General features: G+C 52.9%; 1 protein-coding gene across 2 annotated transcripts in view; it reads left to right on the top strand.

The window, feature by feature from the left end:
* Positions 1-1,219: 1,219 nt before the first annotated feature.
* The window catches only part of CPNE2 (copine 2), a 42,441-nt gene continuing 26,015 nt past the window's right edge, over positions 1,220-17,645 (top strand). The window contains exons 1-3 of one of the 2 annotated variants that reach the window (XM_063410844.1): positions 1,220-1,290; positions 11,829-12,024; positions 17,310-17,489. In XM_063410844.1, the coding sequence (XP_063266914.1) occupies positions 11,857-12,024; positions 17,310-17,489 (348 nt within the window). In that variant the 5' untranslated portion in view covers positions 1,220-1,290; positions 11,829-11,856. Of the gene's footprint in view, positions 1,291-6,409; positions 6,719-11,828; positions 12,025-17,309; positions 17,490-17,645 lie in introns of those variants that run through there. The other variant, XM_063410843.1, reaches the window with a different exon arrangement.

The raw sequence follows: 17,645 nt of genomic DNA, 5'->3' as shown, positions 1-17,645 counted from the left end.
CGTCTGCCTCTCCCTTTTCCCCTCAAAGGGACATTTTAAGCCTCAGGCAAGGAGGTAGGAGGGCAGGTCTGGCACAGACCTTGCTTCTCCCACTGAATTTCTCTTTCAGGCACAACCTCGTCCCTTTCTGTGATGGTTTCTGACCACACAGTTCTTTGCACAGAAGGAACGTGGTCGCTCCTAAACACTAAAGCTCAGCTTTTAGTTGGATGTTGCCTGTCGTGGTGCCTGTGCTGAGCAGGAGCACTGGTGACCCCTGAGCCTGTCCTGTGTCCCCTGCTCCACTCCTGGGGCTGGGAGAGGAGCAGGGCTGGCAAGGGGAACACTTTGTTCTCTCTAAGCTAAAAACGTGGTGCCTTAAAACTCCTTATGCCTTCCCCAGCTCAGACTGAAGGAAAGTATTCCAGCTGGCGTGGGGAATTCGGGACTTGCTTATTTGCCTGTGATCTTCCAAGGCATGAGCAGAGCCCATAGTAAAGAGCTCTGAACAAATACTGATTGTTTATTTAATTGGCAGCCTCAGAGGGAGGTTTTCAGCTTTATTAGCTTATCTCCACATCCAAAATATCTCTATAAATATCCTGAATACCTGATGATACCTGGATACCAAGGGTTGGGTGACATTGCTAATGGCATGCTGGGGTCAAACCCTGGTGGTACCAGGCTCCAAGGGAGCACACACCAGTTCCTTGGGGTGAGTAGGGTGATGGCTCAGTGTAGCACTGGCCAGCCCTGTGGCCAGCTCTTCATGTCTGGGCCGTGCATTTGGGGCCTGCCTGTTTTCCTTCTTTAACCATCTTTTTCCCACGGGAAGCGGAATCAGCGGGACACGGCCCAGGCGTGAGTGATTTCGGCACCAGGAGCACCCACACTGGCTGGGCAGGGAAAACCCTGTTACACCAAACAGCACAAAGCCCAGTGCTCCTGCTTCAACGTGTGATGGGTGCTGATCCAACGAAGTTATATCTTTCCTTGGATCTGAGTGCATAACATGGAAAATAATTTTCTACATGTATTTTTAGCCTGTCTTTATGAGGTTGTGGGGTTTTTTCCCCCCAAACAGCGAAGCAAAAGCAGCCAGCGAAGAAGTTTTGAGGTGGATCCCTTTTCTCTTTTTTTTTTAAGCCGAAGCGGATGATGCTCGTTCGGGAGGGGGGAGCCGAGCGCGGCCGCGCCCCTCGCCATCGCCGCCGGGGCGGGTGGGCGGTGATGGCGAGGGGCGGGCGCGGCCGCGGGGAGGTTCCGAGCCCGCAGCCCCGCGGGAGCTGCTCGGCCCGGCCCGGCCCGGCGGTGAGTACCGGCGGCCCCGAGGATGCCCTGGGGATAGCGGGATCGTCCGCCGTGCCTCGGGTGGGTGGGGAGATAGCGGAGAGTGCGGTGGGAGGGCGGCGTGGCTGGGACAGGGTAACCGCGGTGTCCGCTGCGGGGTGGTTTCCCCCGCCGGCCCGTCCCGAGGTGTGTGGTGGCGCTTCTGCCCTCCATCCGTATGGACAGACCCTCCGTCCTCCCAGACAGACCCTCCATCCCCTGGGAGGGACCCTCTGTCCTCCTGGACAGCCCCTCCATCCTCTGAGACAGACCCTTCGTTCCCTGGCCATCCCTCAGGACAGTCCCCCTGTCACTTTGCGCTCCCCTTCCCCAGCCCAGGTCCCGTCATTCGTGCACGGTGTGGAAGTTGTTCTGTTCTCACTCTCTGCGTGTCTGTATCCACTTCTAAAGATGTCAACTGGGCATGCAACCCCCAGGCAATGCCAGGGCCTGGTGGCTTCAATCCCCAAGCCTGGGGATATTTGTAGGGATTTTTCCAGGCAGCTGCTGCAAGCCCCTCTCCTTATCCTGTGGCATCGAGTGACAGGGGGGATCTGGCGAGTTGGAGGGTGAGGAATCGCAGAGCCGCTTCTTCAGGAGCTGTTTGCAGCCCGATGCTGCTCCAGCTGGCCATGCTGTCCTTCATGCCGTGCATTTTTTGGGGACTGGGAGGGTTGATGCTCACGGGCGTGCTGCCTCTCTGCTCTGTGCCCAGCAAGGCGCTTTGTTCTCCGAGGACAAGGCAAGCGGAGCGCTGCTCTCGGCAGCGTGAGGGTGCTTGGAGGATGGCAGGCAGGGAGGTGTTTTCCTGTCAGCTCTGCCAGCCTGAAGACCTGATGCAATAAGTCTTTGTGTGAGTAACTCTAATTTAAGTAAGTGGCTGGATAAAGCCAGCGGGGCTGGAGGGCTTGGTGGGCAAACACACCCTCTGGAGCCGGTGACCACACGGAGGGTGGAACAGGAAACAGAGGTGAGTGGAGAGCTGAGCTTCGGTGGCAGAGACATCTCCGAAGGTCTGGGTCCTTGCTGCTGACTCCCCAGAGTGTGAGCTGCTTTGTGGAAAGGAATTGGGAGGATCCTCATGCACCTCGAGGACTGGGTTTGAACCTCCTGGCGATACCCCTGAACCTCGCTGGAAAAGCTGGAGCTGTGAGCAGAGCCCAGGTGTGCTCAGCTCTGATCCTGCTCCCCTGTCACCTGCACCAGCCTCCTCGAGCCAGCCCAGGTACTGGGGCCTATGATACCACTGTGCTTTTCTGGAGTCAGAAAATTATTTCATATCAGCCAGAAATAGCCTTCCACCCAAGCCCGTTGGGAGCAGGGAACGGAGGGATGGGAGGAGGAAGGCTGGGAACAAAAGCTCAGGGCATGTGGAAAGGAGTTGTTTTGAAGAACATGGTCAGTGGAGGATGTTTTCCTGTAGTTGCCTTGGGGAAATGCTGCATTTGCTTTGGTTACAGCTGTGTGATAGCGTGGGACATACATTTTCTGGTGATGTGTGTTTTTCTTTCCCTGCTGTTGCTGCTGGAGCATCCTGACTAGGATAAAGTGGAGGGAAGGAGTGAAGGCATCTAGTGAGGCTTCCAAGTGTCCCCAGATTCCATCTTCCTGTGGTGCAGGCAGCCCCTAGCACCTGCCTTGGGTAGACATGCAGTCCTGGAGCTGCTCTCTAAGGGCCAACGCTGTCTCCAAGCCCCTGGGGATGGAGTTTGCCAGCAGCCTGCCTCTGCTGGCACTGTTGGCATGTGCCCTGCTGTTCCCAGGACCTGCTTGGTCAGGAACACAGTTTGTATCTCTTGCAGGGGCTGCAGACTTTGCCCTGGTGTAGTGTGAGGGTGGACAGGTTCGTCCAACTGCTTCTCCCTCCCTGCTGCCCTTGGAGCTCCGGCTGAAGGGAACTGAGATCCTCAGGATCAACATGTTGGGGGACAGCAAGGGACTTCATGCTGGTTGCTGACAAGCTGTTTGTGAAGCTATTGCTTGTCAGGGTTAGACAACTCCAGTGCATGGTCAGTGTGTGCTGTAGGAGGGAGCCTGGGCCCCAGGAACTGGGGATTCCAGTGTGGAAGAATCCTTTTCAGATTCAGCTGAGCTGTGGATGAAGATGCTCTTTACCCTCAGGGGATATATCAGCTGCACAGCCCGTGGCAGTCCTGGATTCTGCTCCTCTTCCAGCGATCCCCCTCCCTCACCCCAGAACACGGGGATTTTGTGGTGCTGGAGCAGCTGCTGGCTACCCCACGATTTACCAGTCTGCCCAGTTGTGTACTGGGATTGCATCAGCTTTGTTTGCCTTTCAGCAGCCTCAGCGTGGTGCATGAGGAGTCTGGGAGGAATAACTCCTGCTCCTGTTACACTTGGTGGAAAGAGTTTCCCACTGACTTCAGTGGAAAGCTCTGCCCGGGGGGGGCTGGCCGGAGCCGCTCGCGGCACCGTAAATCAGGGCTTGTTCTCCAGGAGCCGTCGGCGTGCCGGGAACGTAATTCCAGGTTAATTGATGAAAAAGCAACGCTCGCAGCCTCCTGTCTGGGTCCAGGGCTGCCAGCCCTCATAAGGAGCTCTTTATGTGAGAACCTTGGCTGGTGTTCAGAGGCAGGGTGGGGGGATAGAAGGAAAGGTGAATTTTCTGGTGCAGTGGAGTCACCTGGCATTTGAAATAGTGCTCCTGGCAGGATGCGAAACCCACAAAACAGTGTGGAAAAAAAAAAAAAAAGAATTGAAGAAGTCCCCACCCTTTCTGCCCCTGAAATCTTACGGTTTGTCTTTTAAACCTCTGTAAAATATTTGTTGAAAGACTTGAGTCATCACTTTTTGCTGCTTTGGCTCAGTTCCCTGGCTGCTGGCTTTGCGAGGTTACTTGTTTGGATTATGGGAGCAGGGGAAAAACTAATTCCCAAGAACTCAGGTGAGTTTGGAGATCATAACATTGTTGTAAAAATGCCAGAAAAACAAATGAGTGTAGAATCCAGCAAGAAGGGCTCCAACTTTATTTGTCTGTTGCTTTTGCTATGGCCTTGTGTTTGGGAGCTGTCATATTTTCTGCCTGTAGCCAGCAGGAAAAATCTTGTGTCTAAAATAGTCGCCTTCCCCCCAGCCCTGGATTTTCCATCATCACGTGATTCCAGAAGCTGAGGATTTAGGAAGAAACATCAGCTGTCATGAGGCTGATTTTAAAAATGATACAAGCTGGAAATACAAGTTTTGCTATCAACCAAGTCCAGTGCTGTGCAACCATTTAAACCCAGTCTGATATTCCCTCGAGCGGTGTCTAAAGCTGTTGAGAAGGGGTCGAGATTAGTCAGACGTCATTCTCACAAACCACAGCATTTTTGTGTCGCTGGCACACAGCTCTATCTCAGGGTGAAGCTTCACACATCAAGTGGCAGCATTTCTGTGCTGCAAAGCAGGCCAAAAAAATTAAAATTCTGTGGGAAAATGTTGGATCTCAGTGATGAAAATCTTGTCTGTGAAGGGGAAGGGATGGGGGGCTCCGAGTGGTGGGGTGGAAGGGAGGGGGAAAGGTGGCTCCAGCTGTGGGGACATCAGTGCTCTGCATGACTTGGTGTTGGTGTCCCAGTGCAAACAAGCATTGCACATAAATACCCACGAATTAATATTTATTTATCTTATCAGCTCTGAAGCACTGGTTGCTTTAGGGATGAAATGGTGCATGGGATGGAGGGACCTGCACAGCTGCCTGCTGCTGGGGCTGTTCTGGCTGACACGAGGTTAGGCTGACACGCAGTGAGGTCCAAAAGCAGATAAAGATATTTCTCATCACATAAATGATGATTTTTTTTTTCTTCCCCTCTCACATGTGATAGATGGTGTTGGCTGGGAATAGGAATCCAATTAAGATTCAGAAAGCCAGCATTTCTGTTTTCAATAGCATAGAAAAGTGGTTAATAAGTTAAACAGCCTGTTATATACATGGTGTATAGTGAGGATGTGGGAGGTTCCCTCTGCACCTGCACGGAAGCCCTGCTGCCTGTGTGTCCTTTGCAGCCCAGCCACCCTCCCCACAGCCCTGATCCTTTACCTTCCATAGGGCCTAGCTTTAATTAAATCCACTTTTTCCTCCAAATCCAGATTTGAAACAAACCTATCCCCCCTCCCTGTGACAGTGTGCCCAGCTTTCATATGGCTGCTGTAGGATGGAGCAGGGAATTTTTAATAGTGAAAGTTAAAATACGCTCCAAATCCTACGAGTGCCTTGTCCTCCCTTCCTGCATCTCCCGGTTTGCTTGCTTGTCCCACCCAGAGCAGGTGTCTGACAAGGGCATCGCTGCCCTGGGGAGGCAGGAGATTTTTGTTTGGCATTTCCCCCTTTCGTACAGAGGCTCCCACGGGTGCTTCCCGTGGCTGCTCCCGCAGGACCGAGCCTCCCACCCACCCGTGGAGCGAGCAGCGTGGATTTGTGCCCGCGAACGCAGTGAGTGCAGAGCCGGCACACGAACCTTTCCCTTGGGTCCGCCTCGTAGGGCGGCCGTGTGCAGGGTTTGATGTGATCGCCACGATTCACAGCGACTTCACGATGTTTTCTGCCCTGAATCACAGATTTCCCTAAATTGAGCCCCAGAGGAAACTCGTAGTCAAGCGAAAATGTGCAACCCTTCCCGGCGTATCTGAGCCAAATACGTGCGTGCCAGCGGATCCGGGATGGGCTCTGTGTGTGCGGCTCGGCATCGCTGTGTGTCCTGAGCAGGGGCAGCTGCTACTGAGATACTCTGGTACCTCACACAGAAGGACAAAGTGTTTCAGGACAGCCTAATCAAGTGGCATCTCCAATGAACTCTTCCTGATGAAACCTGCCCTAATGCGCTACAACAGCCAATGCTGCTTGTGCTGACTGCTGCACCTCTCACACCGGCACTGAGAAATTCCCTCTCGCCTCGCCCCGCTCCTTATTTGCCCTTTCTGTGTCCGAGCCTGGCCTGGAAGGCGCACACGGGTCTGGGCAGGGCTGGCAGCGAGGACAGGGCTGGCAGCGAGGACAGGGCTGGCAGCGAGGGCAGGGCTGGCACCGCGGCGGGCTCTGCCCCCTGCACGGGCACCCGCTGCCCCTGCCTGGTGGCAGCGTCAGAGCCGCTCTGTTTCCTCTCCGCATCTGAGGAAGGAATTTTTCCTGTGTTGTTTTTTTTTTGGTTTTGTTTTGTTTTCCCACTCTGTGACTTTCTGAGCACGCTCCCAGCACTCGCCCGGCCCCTGCGGCTCCTCCCGGCCGTGCCACCAGCGGTGCTGGCCTTGTCCCCACGTCACCGGGGGTGTGGAGGAGCGGGTTTTGCTTTCGATTGCCGCCCTGGAGCCCCGGGCTCTGCGAGGACGGCTGAGGATTGCGGAAACACCCTCAGGGCTCAGGGCTCCCCCTCTCTTTGGCTCTCCTGCTCTTGGGGCTCGTGATTTCTCATCGGTAAGTGGGTTTAGATACTTGGGTAATTTGGGGGACATTTTCAGGCTTCACCTGTAGAGAGTTGGAGCACAACTTTGCTCTTTGGTCCGTCCGCAGTGCCAGCGCAGGCTCTGCCCCAAGCTGCCTCCACGCCAGAAGCACATAAAGGTGTTGGGTTTTCCTCTCCCACCCCTGGCTTGCTGAGATTTCCAGTTTTGGTGTCTCTGTGGGTGTGAGCCCCTCTGTGAGGACCTGGGTCCATCCTCTGGTCCTGGAGCAGTGGCCAGGCTGTCTCAGCTCTGTGCTGGGCATGGGAAAGTGCTTTGGAGTTGCTTTTCAGATGATGATATTTTCAAAATGAGATGAGCCACTTTGGGAGTGTCCAGCTCTGGTGCCACAGGGTTTGCCTGGGAATTTTCTTGTGATTTGTGACTCCCAGATTACCTCAGGTGACTTCTCAGGGCTCTGCTGATCGTCACCCCCTGGAGAAGCTTTGCTGGGCACTGCCCATGTGCTGGTTGGTGCAGCTGCTTGGGGTTTCAGCAAGGTGGGCACTGCCCTCACTGGCACCACACCTGCAAAGACCTGGTGGGTGAGAGCTTTTCTGGGGACAGCAGCAGTCTGAGAGGAGCTGGAACTGTGGGTGGGGATGGCCCAAGTGTGAAATGAGGAAATGGGGAAGCAGCCACTGTCACACCAGTGCCACCAGCCCTCGAGAGGTAATTCCTCAGTGCTGGTGTGAGAGGTGCAGGTGTCAGCACAAGCAGCATTGTCTGTTGTAGCCCATTAGGGCCAGTTTCCATCAGGAAGGGTTAATTGGAGATACCACTTGATCAGGCTGTCCTGAAACACTTTGTCCTTCTGTGTGAGGTACCAAAGTATCTCAGTACAGTCCCCTTGGCTTCCAGCAGGCAAGACTGCGGGACTTGTGCATCAGGCTGGAAACAAGAGCCCTGCCTGGGCATCTCTCTCTGCTGGGTCTACCTCAAGTCTCTGTGAATTTGCAAGAATTTGAGCTCAGTCTCAGCCCAGCTGCCCGTGCTGGGATGCTCAGAGACAATTTTCAGCCTTTCCCTGCCCAGTGGGAGAGAGGAAGGTCCTCTGATGGTAGCAGGTACCCAAGGAACGTCTACAGGGATGTACCAGGGATGTCCCCTTTGTGCCTCCCAGCCTGCTCACCTGTGCCAGAGGCATTTGCTGGGGGACTGGCAGCAGGGTGCTGTGTACATGACTGATTGCCCCTGTGTACAAAAGGGACCGAGGCTGCTAAAAGGACCAGGGGCAAGCTGTAAATCCACTGCACTGCCTCGGTGGGACTGGGAGACGAATGTTTTTGCTTTGGGAAAGAATTCTGGAGATGACTCTGTCAGCAGGACAGAGGAAAGTGACCACTGTGAGTTGTGGTGGTGTGGGGAGCTGCTGCACTGGGCAATCAGATTCTGTATCCTCACACTCCTCTCCTGCTTCAATCTTCTGACAACCTGTGTTCACCTGCCCTTAATCCTCCCTCAGGTATCACTGCTCTCCCTCTGTGTCTCCACTGCCTGTGAGCTCAGATATGTGATTTATAACAATCCCAAAATTTACCTGTTGGATACTCCTCTCCCATTTTCACTTTCCTAAAAGGAATTTTGCTCCCACAATTGCAGTAGGCTGTGGCAATTAGTGGGGAAACAGTCACAGGTGACTTTTGTGGGCTATTACAGAAATTGTGGATCATCCCAAAGAAGGATCTCCTGTTCCCTGGGATAGACATAGCAGGATTTTGCATGAGATCACTGTTGGGTGTTGGCACTTCTGTGTCTGTTTCAAATCCAGGTATTGCTTATGAAAAGAAATTATTTCTTTACTGAGAGGAATAACTGAATTTAGGGCACTATTAAGATTGAAACCCTCTCCAAAATGTTTCACCTGAAGCACAGCTTTATTATTTTCCCCTCTGTTTTTTCTTGTTAATGCTTAAAACAGAGCTTTAGCATGGCCTGAGGAACTGCTGCTCATGGGGCTGTTCTGCAGAGGGAAGGGAGACCTCTTCAGTCATGAGTTAGTTTGCAAAACAGGTATCTCCTTCCCCTCTTTCACTTTCAGATAAGAGAGGAAGTAAAGCTCCTAGCTTTTTCTGCTGACCCTTTTACACTTTGTAAAAGTGGTTTGGAGGTCTGCTGTAGAGATTGAGGTGCCGTGGGATGAGACTCTGTTCTGGGACTGGATATTCTGGATATCCAGGCTGGATATTCTTAGCTATTCAGGCAGCCCCAGGGCTTGTGTGTGCCCCCAGCCAGCAAAACCCTTCTCTGTGGGGTGTTACAGGCATGGAGCAGCTTGGAAGTGACCAAGCCATGGAGGAAAAAGCACTTGAAAGTTGTAAGCACAATGTTCGGTTCAGCAGGTCCTGGAAGCTGGAGCCCAACAAGCATTGGTGACCACGTCCCTGCATTCTGGTCCTGCTCTTGGGACTCCTCTTGATAGCCAGGACCGTGGGGCAGCCAAACCTTCAGGCTTGTCCCTGAGACCCCTCATTGGTAACCTGGCCGTGTTTCCTTGGGAGACCACGTGCTCTGCGTGCCCGGCACGGAGACGGCAGCTGGGATTGTACTTGGGGAGAGCATTTGGCTGCAGATGCTGAGCGAGTCACAGGACTGTGTTCAGGGCAGCGAGTGTGGGGAGAGGAGAACAAAAACGGGAGGAGAGACTGGAATACAGATGATGGCACACCGACTCTTTCAGTGCCAGCTCCAATACCCCCTGAATTTAAAGCTTTCGTGGGGTGTTAGAATGGTGCTGACTCGCTGCTGGTGCCTGGGATGTGAAGCCTCTGAGCTGAGGGGACCCATGGCTGGTGCTGGGGTAGCAGGGGCTGAATGCAAACCTGGCCCTGTGGAAGGTGCTGGATCCACGCTGGTGTAGCGAGAGGAAGGTGCTGGATCTGTGCCAGTGCAGTTGCAGGAGGGGGGGTGGATTCCCAGTGTTTGCTCTGGCTGCTGCTGGCCACCTCCTCACCCCAGTGCCTGTCCTGACCGTGCACACCCTGGGGAGCCGGGCAGGCTGGGCTCAGGGGCTGGAGCACGGGCCATGTGCTGTGCACTGAGGATGTTTTGGTGTCTGCCAGCCCTGGGAAAAAAGGTTTTTCCACTGAGTCACTTGCTGCCTCTGCTTTTTATGAGACTGAGATCTGGGGGAAGGGGAGATGGAAAAACCCAGCCCAGATCTCCCTGCTCTGGCAGGACCAGGTCCATGGCAGCACAGCTGCCCCGTGTTTGCTTTTCAGAGGGAGTAGCAGACAGACAGCAGCATAAATAGAACAGACTTGGCTATTTTAAGATGTTGATTACATGATCTGTGCATTAAAAAAATAATTAGGTAAAAATCTTCACTTTAGCTGCAGCTGGCAACATGGGCTTGGGTGGAGCTGAGGCAGGGTTGGGCACCTTGGAGCTGATGTGGAGGCACCCAGCCATGTGGAGGAACCATGAGGACTTTTACTTCTCCGTGTGTTCCTCCTTGAAGCTGCAGTAGGTGGAAGGCTGCCCATGTGTGCCACTGCTTTGGTGTGACACTGCCACTGTTCTGGCATTGCTCTGCTGTGCACGGGGGGTGATGGCACGAGACAGGCTTGGTCTAGGCAAGGGGCAGCCAGGCTTGGGAAAGGGACATGGGTGCTGTTTTGGTGATGTACACGAGTGTCTGGAGCAAGGGATGGGGTTTTCCTTCTTCTGGAGAAGTTTCTGAGTTCTTACAGTACCACTCTTTCCCTGAGCAGCAGTCTGGGGTGAAGAGCTTGTGTTTACTGCTGGGGGTTAATACTTGTTTCTGGTGACTTAGTGCCAAGCAGAGATCTTGGCAGGCAGCAGAGGAGGGCTCAAGCCTTGAGAGCTGGAGCTGTTTTCTGCTCAGAATTCCTTGCAGCAGGGCTGAGCATTTGGGACAGCTGGTGGTGAGCCCAGAGCTCCTTCTCCAGCCCTGCTGAGATCCCCCTGTCCCTGCCCTCCATCCCCATTCCAGCTGGGAAGCTGAGCTGCAAGGGAAAAGGGCAGCAGCCCAGCTCCTGGCAGCACAAGGGCTTGTAAATACTCATACCCAGGCAAAACAAATAGATAATATTAATTGGGGTTTCATTGCCAAACAGAAGCAGATGGTTTATCAAGGTGGATGAAGGCAATGTTTGGGGGTTTCAGATAAAGTAGATGAGCCAGTAGCCACTCTTGAAAAAGATGACAAAAGGTATTGAAGCAGCTGCTGAGGAGAGCTCACTCTCCACTAGCAACCATAGCCACAAAGGTTTGTTCATATAAATTAATCTGAAATGCTTTTTTTTCTCTTTTTTCTCCCCTTTCTTCTCCATTGAAGACTACTGGTGGTTCGTGACAAGTAAAATGTATATCAGAAGTCAAGACTGTCCTGTGGGATGGGGTTTTGCACTAATAATGGTATAAAATGCATTTATCTCTCTGCAAAATGGCTTTGGTAGCAGACTTCTGATAAGATTTTAAATGGATTTTTAGGCAGGGCCCTGTAAATCGTGCTCCAGGTCATGCAGTGCTTGTCACATTTGCCTTCACTTCTCTGAAACAACTATTGCCACTTTTTAACTGCTGCCAGGGCCACTGTTCTCTGCTGGCCTGGGGAGCAGAGTGGAGATGGGGCTGATCAAGGGCTGGAGCTGCCCTGCCTCACACTCATCCTCACAGTCTCACCCCTTTCCCTGTGATGATTTTCAGAGCTCAAGTTTGCCCCTCGTAGCTTAGGTCAGTGGTCTGTTGCCTGGGACAGCCAGACAACAATCAGGATTGTGCAGAAAGATGGTGTGGAAATTTGGCTTCTCAGTACAAACAAAAGCCCAGCACGCTGGAAGAGGCTGGGGAGCTCCCTCTCCCTTGAAGGGGTAAGATGTTACCTTTCCTTGCAAATCTGTTATTTATGGAGCAAACTCACAGCAGGTCATGGGTGCTCTGCTGGGATTCCTCTTGGGACATCTGGGAGATGGAGGCAGGGAAACCTCCTGGCTTAGATCCTGTGTGTAACCCAGAGCAGGAGGCTCTGCCTGTGGCCACGCCGTGTGTGCCCAGCCCAGCAGTGCTGACAGAGAGTTTGCTGCTCCCAGCACTGAGGTTTGTCCCTGTGCTGTCCCCAGAGTGCCTGGAGCTGTGCCAGCGGAGCCCATGGCTTACACCGCCCCTCCGGCTCCGGCGGGGCCCGTCGGCTCCCAGTACTGTGTCTGCAAAGTGGAGCTGTCCATCTGCGGCCAGAACCTCCTGGACAGGGATGTCACTTCCAAATCCGACCCTTTCTGCGTCCTCTTCATGGAAGTCAACGGGAAGTGGGTGGAGGTAAGTCCTGATGTTGTGTGGATTTCCTCCTCCTGTGGTTTGCTGGTGCTGGTGTCCCTTTCTCTGCGCTTGTTACTCCCTGGGCAGAAGTGGAGGCTTTTGTGGTGCTCCTGAGGCTGTGTGTGGCACCAGTGTGTGAATTCTGTGTCACGACTGGTCCTTCCCCCATCACTGCTTTCTGCTTTGTGCTGGGCATTGGCTTTAGCTGCAAATTCCATTTCATACCTGCAGCTGTAGATGGTGAGTCTGGGAGGGTGCAGGGTAGGCAGAGTATGGATATGGGATGGATACAGGCACCTGCACTGGGTGCAGCAGAAAAGGAGCATTCAGGGATTTAAATCATGTAAACCAAACAAAAATTTTCCCAGTTCCTGGGAAATTAGGCGGTCTCATTCAGGTACTTGGCCAAGGAGCTGGTGAATAACCAGCACCACCTCAGGTGTCCAGCAGCTGATCTCACATTCAGCAGGGAGAGTGTAGGGGAAACCCTCCCTTTGCCACAGTCTGCAATTAACTTTTTTCAACAGCCTGGATGAGACTAATGAGCTTTCCAGCCTTGATAGGTGTCATCTCTGACCTAATTGTGCTTTTCAGGAATTTTTCTTTCTGTCAGTAATGTCTCAGTCCAGCAATTTTGATCCCGAAGCTTTCTTTGGAATACAAATGTGTGGTGCTTTTAGGCTTTTTGCTGTTTTTGTTGTTTTTCCTGCTATTTTTAGCTCCTTTTTAATTGGCACGGTAGGCACTGGACGTGAGCCTTGAGTGGCAGCTTGCTCCAGGGTGTCAGCAGAGGTGGAATGGGCTGGCACAGGGCGTGGTGTGCTTGTGCCTCTGAGCTGGCCCTGCTCAGGGGCACCTCGGGGACACTCCTGGGATGGAGATCCCCCAGCACCCACATCTGGCAGGGGTACTCTGTGGGTTTGGCTGGTGGCTGGGTGCCAGGCAGGGTCAGGAGAGGTGGGATTGCCCCTGAGAACCTCGCTGGATGGGATGTTTGCTGGACTCTTGGCAACTGATGCCACGTGGTTCAGAGGTTTCCCTTTGTTCTGTATGGATTTTGGCCACACAGATGTGCCACTTGCCCCAAGTGGAACCTCTCCTCTCCTGTCTGGAAGTGGTGGCCTTAATAATACAGCCAAAATGTAGGGGACAGATGGGGGCAGAATAAGCTCTTTGGTGTGAACCCATCCCACCCCACTGCCCCTTTGTCCTCCACACCACATTAGGAACATGTCCCAAGCCTTGGGCCTGGTTGTGGCAGTGGGTCTCCTCCTTTGACACCAGCCCTGGTGCCAGTTCTGAGCTGGGTGGCGGGGCTGTGGCACCAACTGATGCCAGCAGGAAGATTTCTGCTCGCTGTTCTTTCTAGCTGTAACATTTGTTCCCAAATACAATTATTTTGTCTCACTGAGCTTAATAGGAATTAAAAATCTTTGTGAATCAGCCTTGGAGGCATGGGGGAGGGAGGGAGGGACAATAAACCACAGGCTGGGAAGTGAAGATGGGTGATGTTTACATGTTCTGCCCGGTGATGTCATCTCACAGAAGCCATGAAAGAGCTGACCTGTGGTGCCAGGAACAGGGACAAGGGACACATGACTCAGCCCTGCAGCTGCCTTTGTGCCACTGAGTCATCCAGGCAGTCCTGCAGCTTCAGCATGAACTTCCCTTGACACTTCAGGCAGCATCTCCCCGTGTTGGAGCATGAAGCACCTCCCCATGCTGGGCATGCTGCAAGGTCTGCAGCCAACCTCCCACTGACCTCTGGGAGACTCTTCAGTTGCATTCACTGGACACAAGGGCTATTGCTGGAGATGATTTCCTGGTTTTATGCTTGATTTGCAGAATCCTAGATCCATGGAATGGTTCCTGTAGGAAGGGACCTTAGGGATCACCTCGTTCCTACCCCCCTGCCATGGCCCTTGCTTGAAGCCACATCTAACCTGGCCTTGAACACCTCCAGGGATGGGGCAGGCACAGCTGCTCTGGGCAACCTGTGGAAGGGCCTCACCACTCTCCCAGGGAACAATTTCTTCCAAATACCCAATCTAACCCTGCCCTCCATCAGTTTGAAGCCATTCCCCCTTGCCCTGTCACTCCATGCCATTGTCTGAAGTCCCTCTCCAGCTCTCTCGTTGCCCTTTCAGGTGTTCTAAGGTCTCCCCTGAGTCTTGTGAACAATCCCGAGCCTCTCAGCCTTTTCTCACAGGAGAGACACTGCATGCCTCTAATTGTCTTTGTGGTCCTTTGAGGCTATTATCCACACAGATTTCTCTAATTAGCCTGGCTGCCTCTTAAAAACCCTTGTGCTTTTCTGCTTTTTGGTGGCAAAGGCACCTCTGTTCTTTCCAGGGTCTGCAGTTCTGGAAGGGGTGGAGGGGATGGCAGGAGCTGATGGCAGGTGAGGCATGGTGTAGGAAGAGGTCTCCTATGTGCTGGTCACCAGCAGGGTGATTTGTGCTCACCAAACCAAAGATCAAACCTTGTGCAGCTGTCAGCTGGGGCTTGGGGTATTGTTGTGCTTCACACTGGCACTGGGCAGGAGATGAAACTGTTGAATCTGGGTGTTGAAGAAAGCCCCATCACTCCCAAGGTTACCTCAGGCTGGTTGGGATTTTCATACCCTTCCTTTGGCCACCTCTTCCAGAGCAGAGCTGGAGGTGGGACCTCAAGTTATCTCCTTCATACTGGGGTCTGGGTGAAAAGGACTAGTTTCCCTTGGTCCCTGGCTTCCCAGTCATTCAAAGACAGTGGAAGGACCTAAAATCCTTCTCTACTGCCTGTGTAGTCTCATTTCCTAGGCCTGAAGGGGAATTTGTGTGCGTTGTGCTGCTGAAATAAAGCAGAGCTGTGGATGCCCTCTGCCCCTGGTCCAGGTTCTTGGCTCCTTCAGTACAGGGTGGCAGCGGAGAGGGGAGGATCTGTGGGAAGCTGTGTGGCCCTGGCCAGCTCACAGCCCACTGGTGTTGATGGGTTTGATTCCCCAGGGTACAGCAGGTGGCTATTCTGGGAACACAGCATTTACTTTAGTCGTTTCTTGGCAATTAAGACAGACTAAGCGAGCAATTTCAAAAAACCCTGCGATCGTTGGGTGTATATATAGCAAACTCACCACATTTCCACTGAGCCCCTCCAAAATCTGCCTTCTGTGCTGAATGAGTTTCTTTGGGACTAAGGTATGTGTTTACTTACTTTTTTTTTTTTTTTTTTTTTGGCTTTTTTCTGCTCTGCTTATTCCTGGCTCGGCAGCTCTGGCAGACATCCCACCGCCCCACAGCCTGGTGCTGCCCAGGGATGCCAGCTGCTTTCCAGAGAGGTCTTGCCCTGGATCTGGGATGCACATGCAGCTCAGCCTTGCCCAGAACTGGGTGTCCTGGCTGCAAGACAAGGTGGAATGCCAGCCAGGGCCACAGCATGGCCAGCGGCTTTGTGCTGTCCCACAGAGAGATGGGATGGTCTTTCCAGGCACTGAGGGCAGCAGTTCTTGATAAAATCACTCTGGGCAGTGCCTGTGTTTTCTTCTCTTTTAATATCCATGTTACATATCCTGGGATAACGGGGTGATGTGGCAAAATGCCAGTGCTGTCATAACACCTTCCACTCTCCCAGGCTGCTCAGAGCCACATCTAACCTGGCCTTCAACACTTCCAGGGATGAGGCAACCACAGTTTCTCTGGACAACCTGTGCCAGTGACTCACCACCCTCCCAGGCAAAAATTTTTTCAGAACATCTAATCTAAACCTGCCCTTTGTCAGTTTGATGCCCTTCTCCCTTGTCCTGTCACTCCAGACCTTTGTTCAGAGTTGCTCTCCAATGCTCTTGGACCCTTTTACATGCTGGAAGGTGCTCTGAGGTCTCCCCAGAGCCTTATCTTCTCCAGGCTGAACAGTTATATCAAGATGATATCAACTCTGCTCTTCTGACAAAGCTCCTGCTCGCTTTGTCCACTGCAGGATTTCCCCCCCAGCTGTGGGTGTTTCTTGTTCAGCTCTCAGCCTCTGCTGCCCATGTCCTTCCTGCCCTTTCAGCTTCATAAGGGTATTTTTTCAGGCTCTAAACTGGCCCTTGTTTCCTGCATTTCAGTGTGTCTAGGAGGGAGTACGGGTCCTGCCATTAGAGTTCAGACTCTCCTTGCCCATTGACTTCCAGAAGCAAATACACCAGCTTTTCTCAGCCTCAGTTTCCCAGTTTTCCCAGTTTCCAACACTCTGGCCAAAATCATGGGGGTTTGTCTTTGTGCAAGCTCATGACAGGATCCTGCTGGTGCTGCCACCCTCCCTGCAGTGCGAGTTATGGGCTCTGGGACCAAAGTTCCATTCCTGGAGGGCAGCATTCTGGGATCTCCATTGTGACTGTCCTCAGGATTTTTTTTTTGGCTCACACAAGGCTTTCTGACCACCTACACCATAGAGTGGTGTACCACCATAACACCATAAACCCACACTTCCACCAGCTGCCTGCCGAGTTTCCTCTGCTCCTATCTCTGCTCTTGCCTGTGGGATGCTGCACAGGGCCGTGGTGCTTCCCCTCTGGCAGGTTCCCCACATGCCTTCCCATTTCCATCACCCTCTGTGTGCCTGCCCTTCCCTTCATCAGGGACATCGCTGCTTCCAGCCTGCTCACAGTAGCTGGGGGTGACAATGCCTATTGAAGGTTTGTCTCTGGGCCCTTCCAACCTCTTGTTGCTACTAATGCTTGATGAAATCTGTGGAAAAGGGACTGTGGTGATGATTTTTTTTGTCTTTTTGTCTATGGAAGGCAAATAAAGATGAAGCCACATGGATGTTTTGGTTTGAGTCCTAGAGGGAAATGCTAGAGTTGTGTTCTGGCTCATGACACTTCTTGTTTTGCTTGTCCTTGTTCCTGGCTTCACAGTCTGGAAGAAACAAGTTTGGCACTGCAGCTGTGGGGGTCTGGTTGAGGATCAGACGTGTGTGAGAGCCTCAGCTCCTGGGAGAACAGGGCTTAGAAGCAAACAAAGCAATTCTGGCTTTAGTGATGCTCAAGTCCATGCCAAGCCTTGGCTGTTGGGTGGGGTGGGTTGTCCAGCCCCAGGTACCCCATCCCCGGGGAGGCAGCTCTGCATGAGGTGCCACTGTGTGTTTAGATGGATCCCAGCTTGTGCCCCTGGGTGTCACAGCCTGTGTTTAGGGACAGCTCTGCTGAGGGCCTGGTGTGCTTGTTCTGATGGTCACCATGGGGTTTCTGGGTGGCTCTGGCTGAGTTCAGTTTCAGTGACAAAGCTGTAAGACGTGCTTGCCTAAACACCTCTTTTTCTTTGCAGCTGGACAGGACAGAGACAGCAGTGAACAACCTCAACCCAGCTTTTGCCAAGAAATTCATCGTTGACTACCACTTTGAAGAAGTGCAGAAGCTCAAGTTTGCCCTGTTTGACCAGGACAAGTCGAGCACACAGCTGTATGAGCATGACTTCCTGGGAGAGTTCTCCTGCACGCTGGGCACGGTGAGTCTGAGGTCCCTACAGCAAAAGGACCCCAAAACACATCAGACACGGAGATGTGGTGAGGTTACAGCTGCTCTTCTTTGCTCATGCAAAGTTTTCCGGCTCCTTCCTGGGAAGACAAATTTAATTTGCTTGTCACACTTCAGTTGTTGAGCT

This window comes from Prinia subflava, chromosome 13, assembly GCF_021018805.1.
Source record: "Prinia subflava isolate CZ2003 ecotype Zambia chromosome 13, Cam_Psub_1.2, whole genome shotgun sequence".
Classification (NCBI taxonomy): Eukaryota; Metazoa; Chordata; class Aves; order Passeriformes; family Cisticolidae; genus Prinia; species Prinia subflava.
Note: the sequence above shows the minus strand (reverse complement) of the source record. Positions and strands in the feature narration are given on the sequence as shown.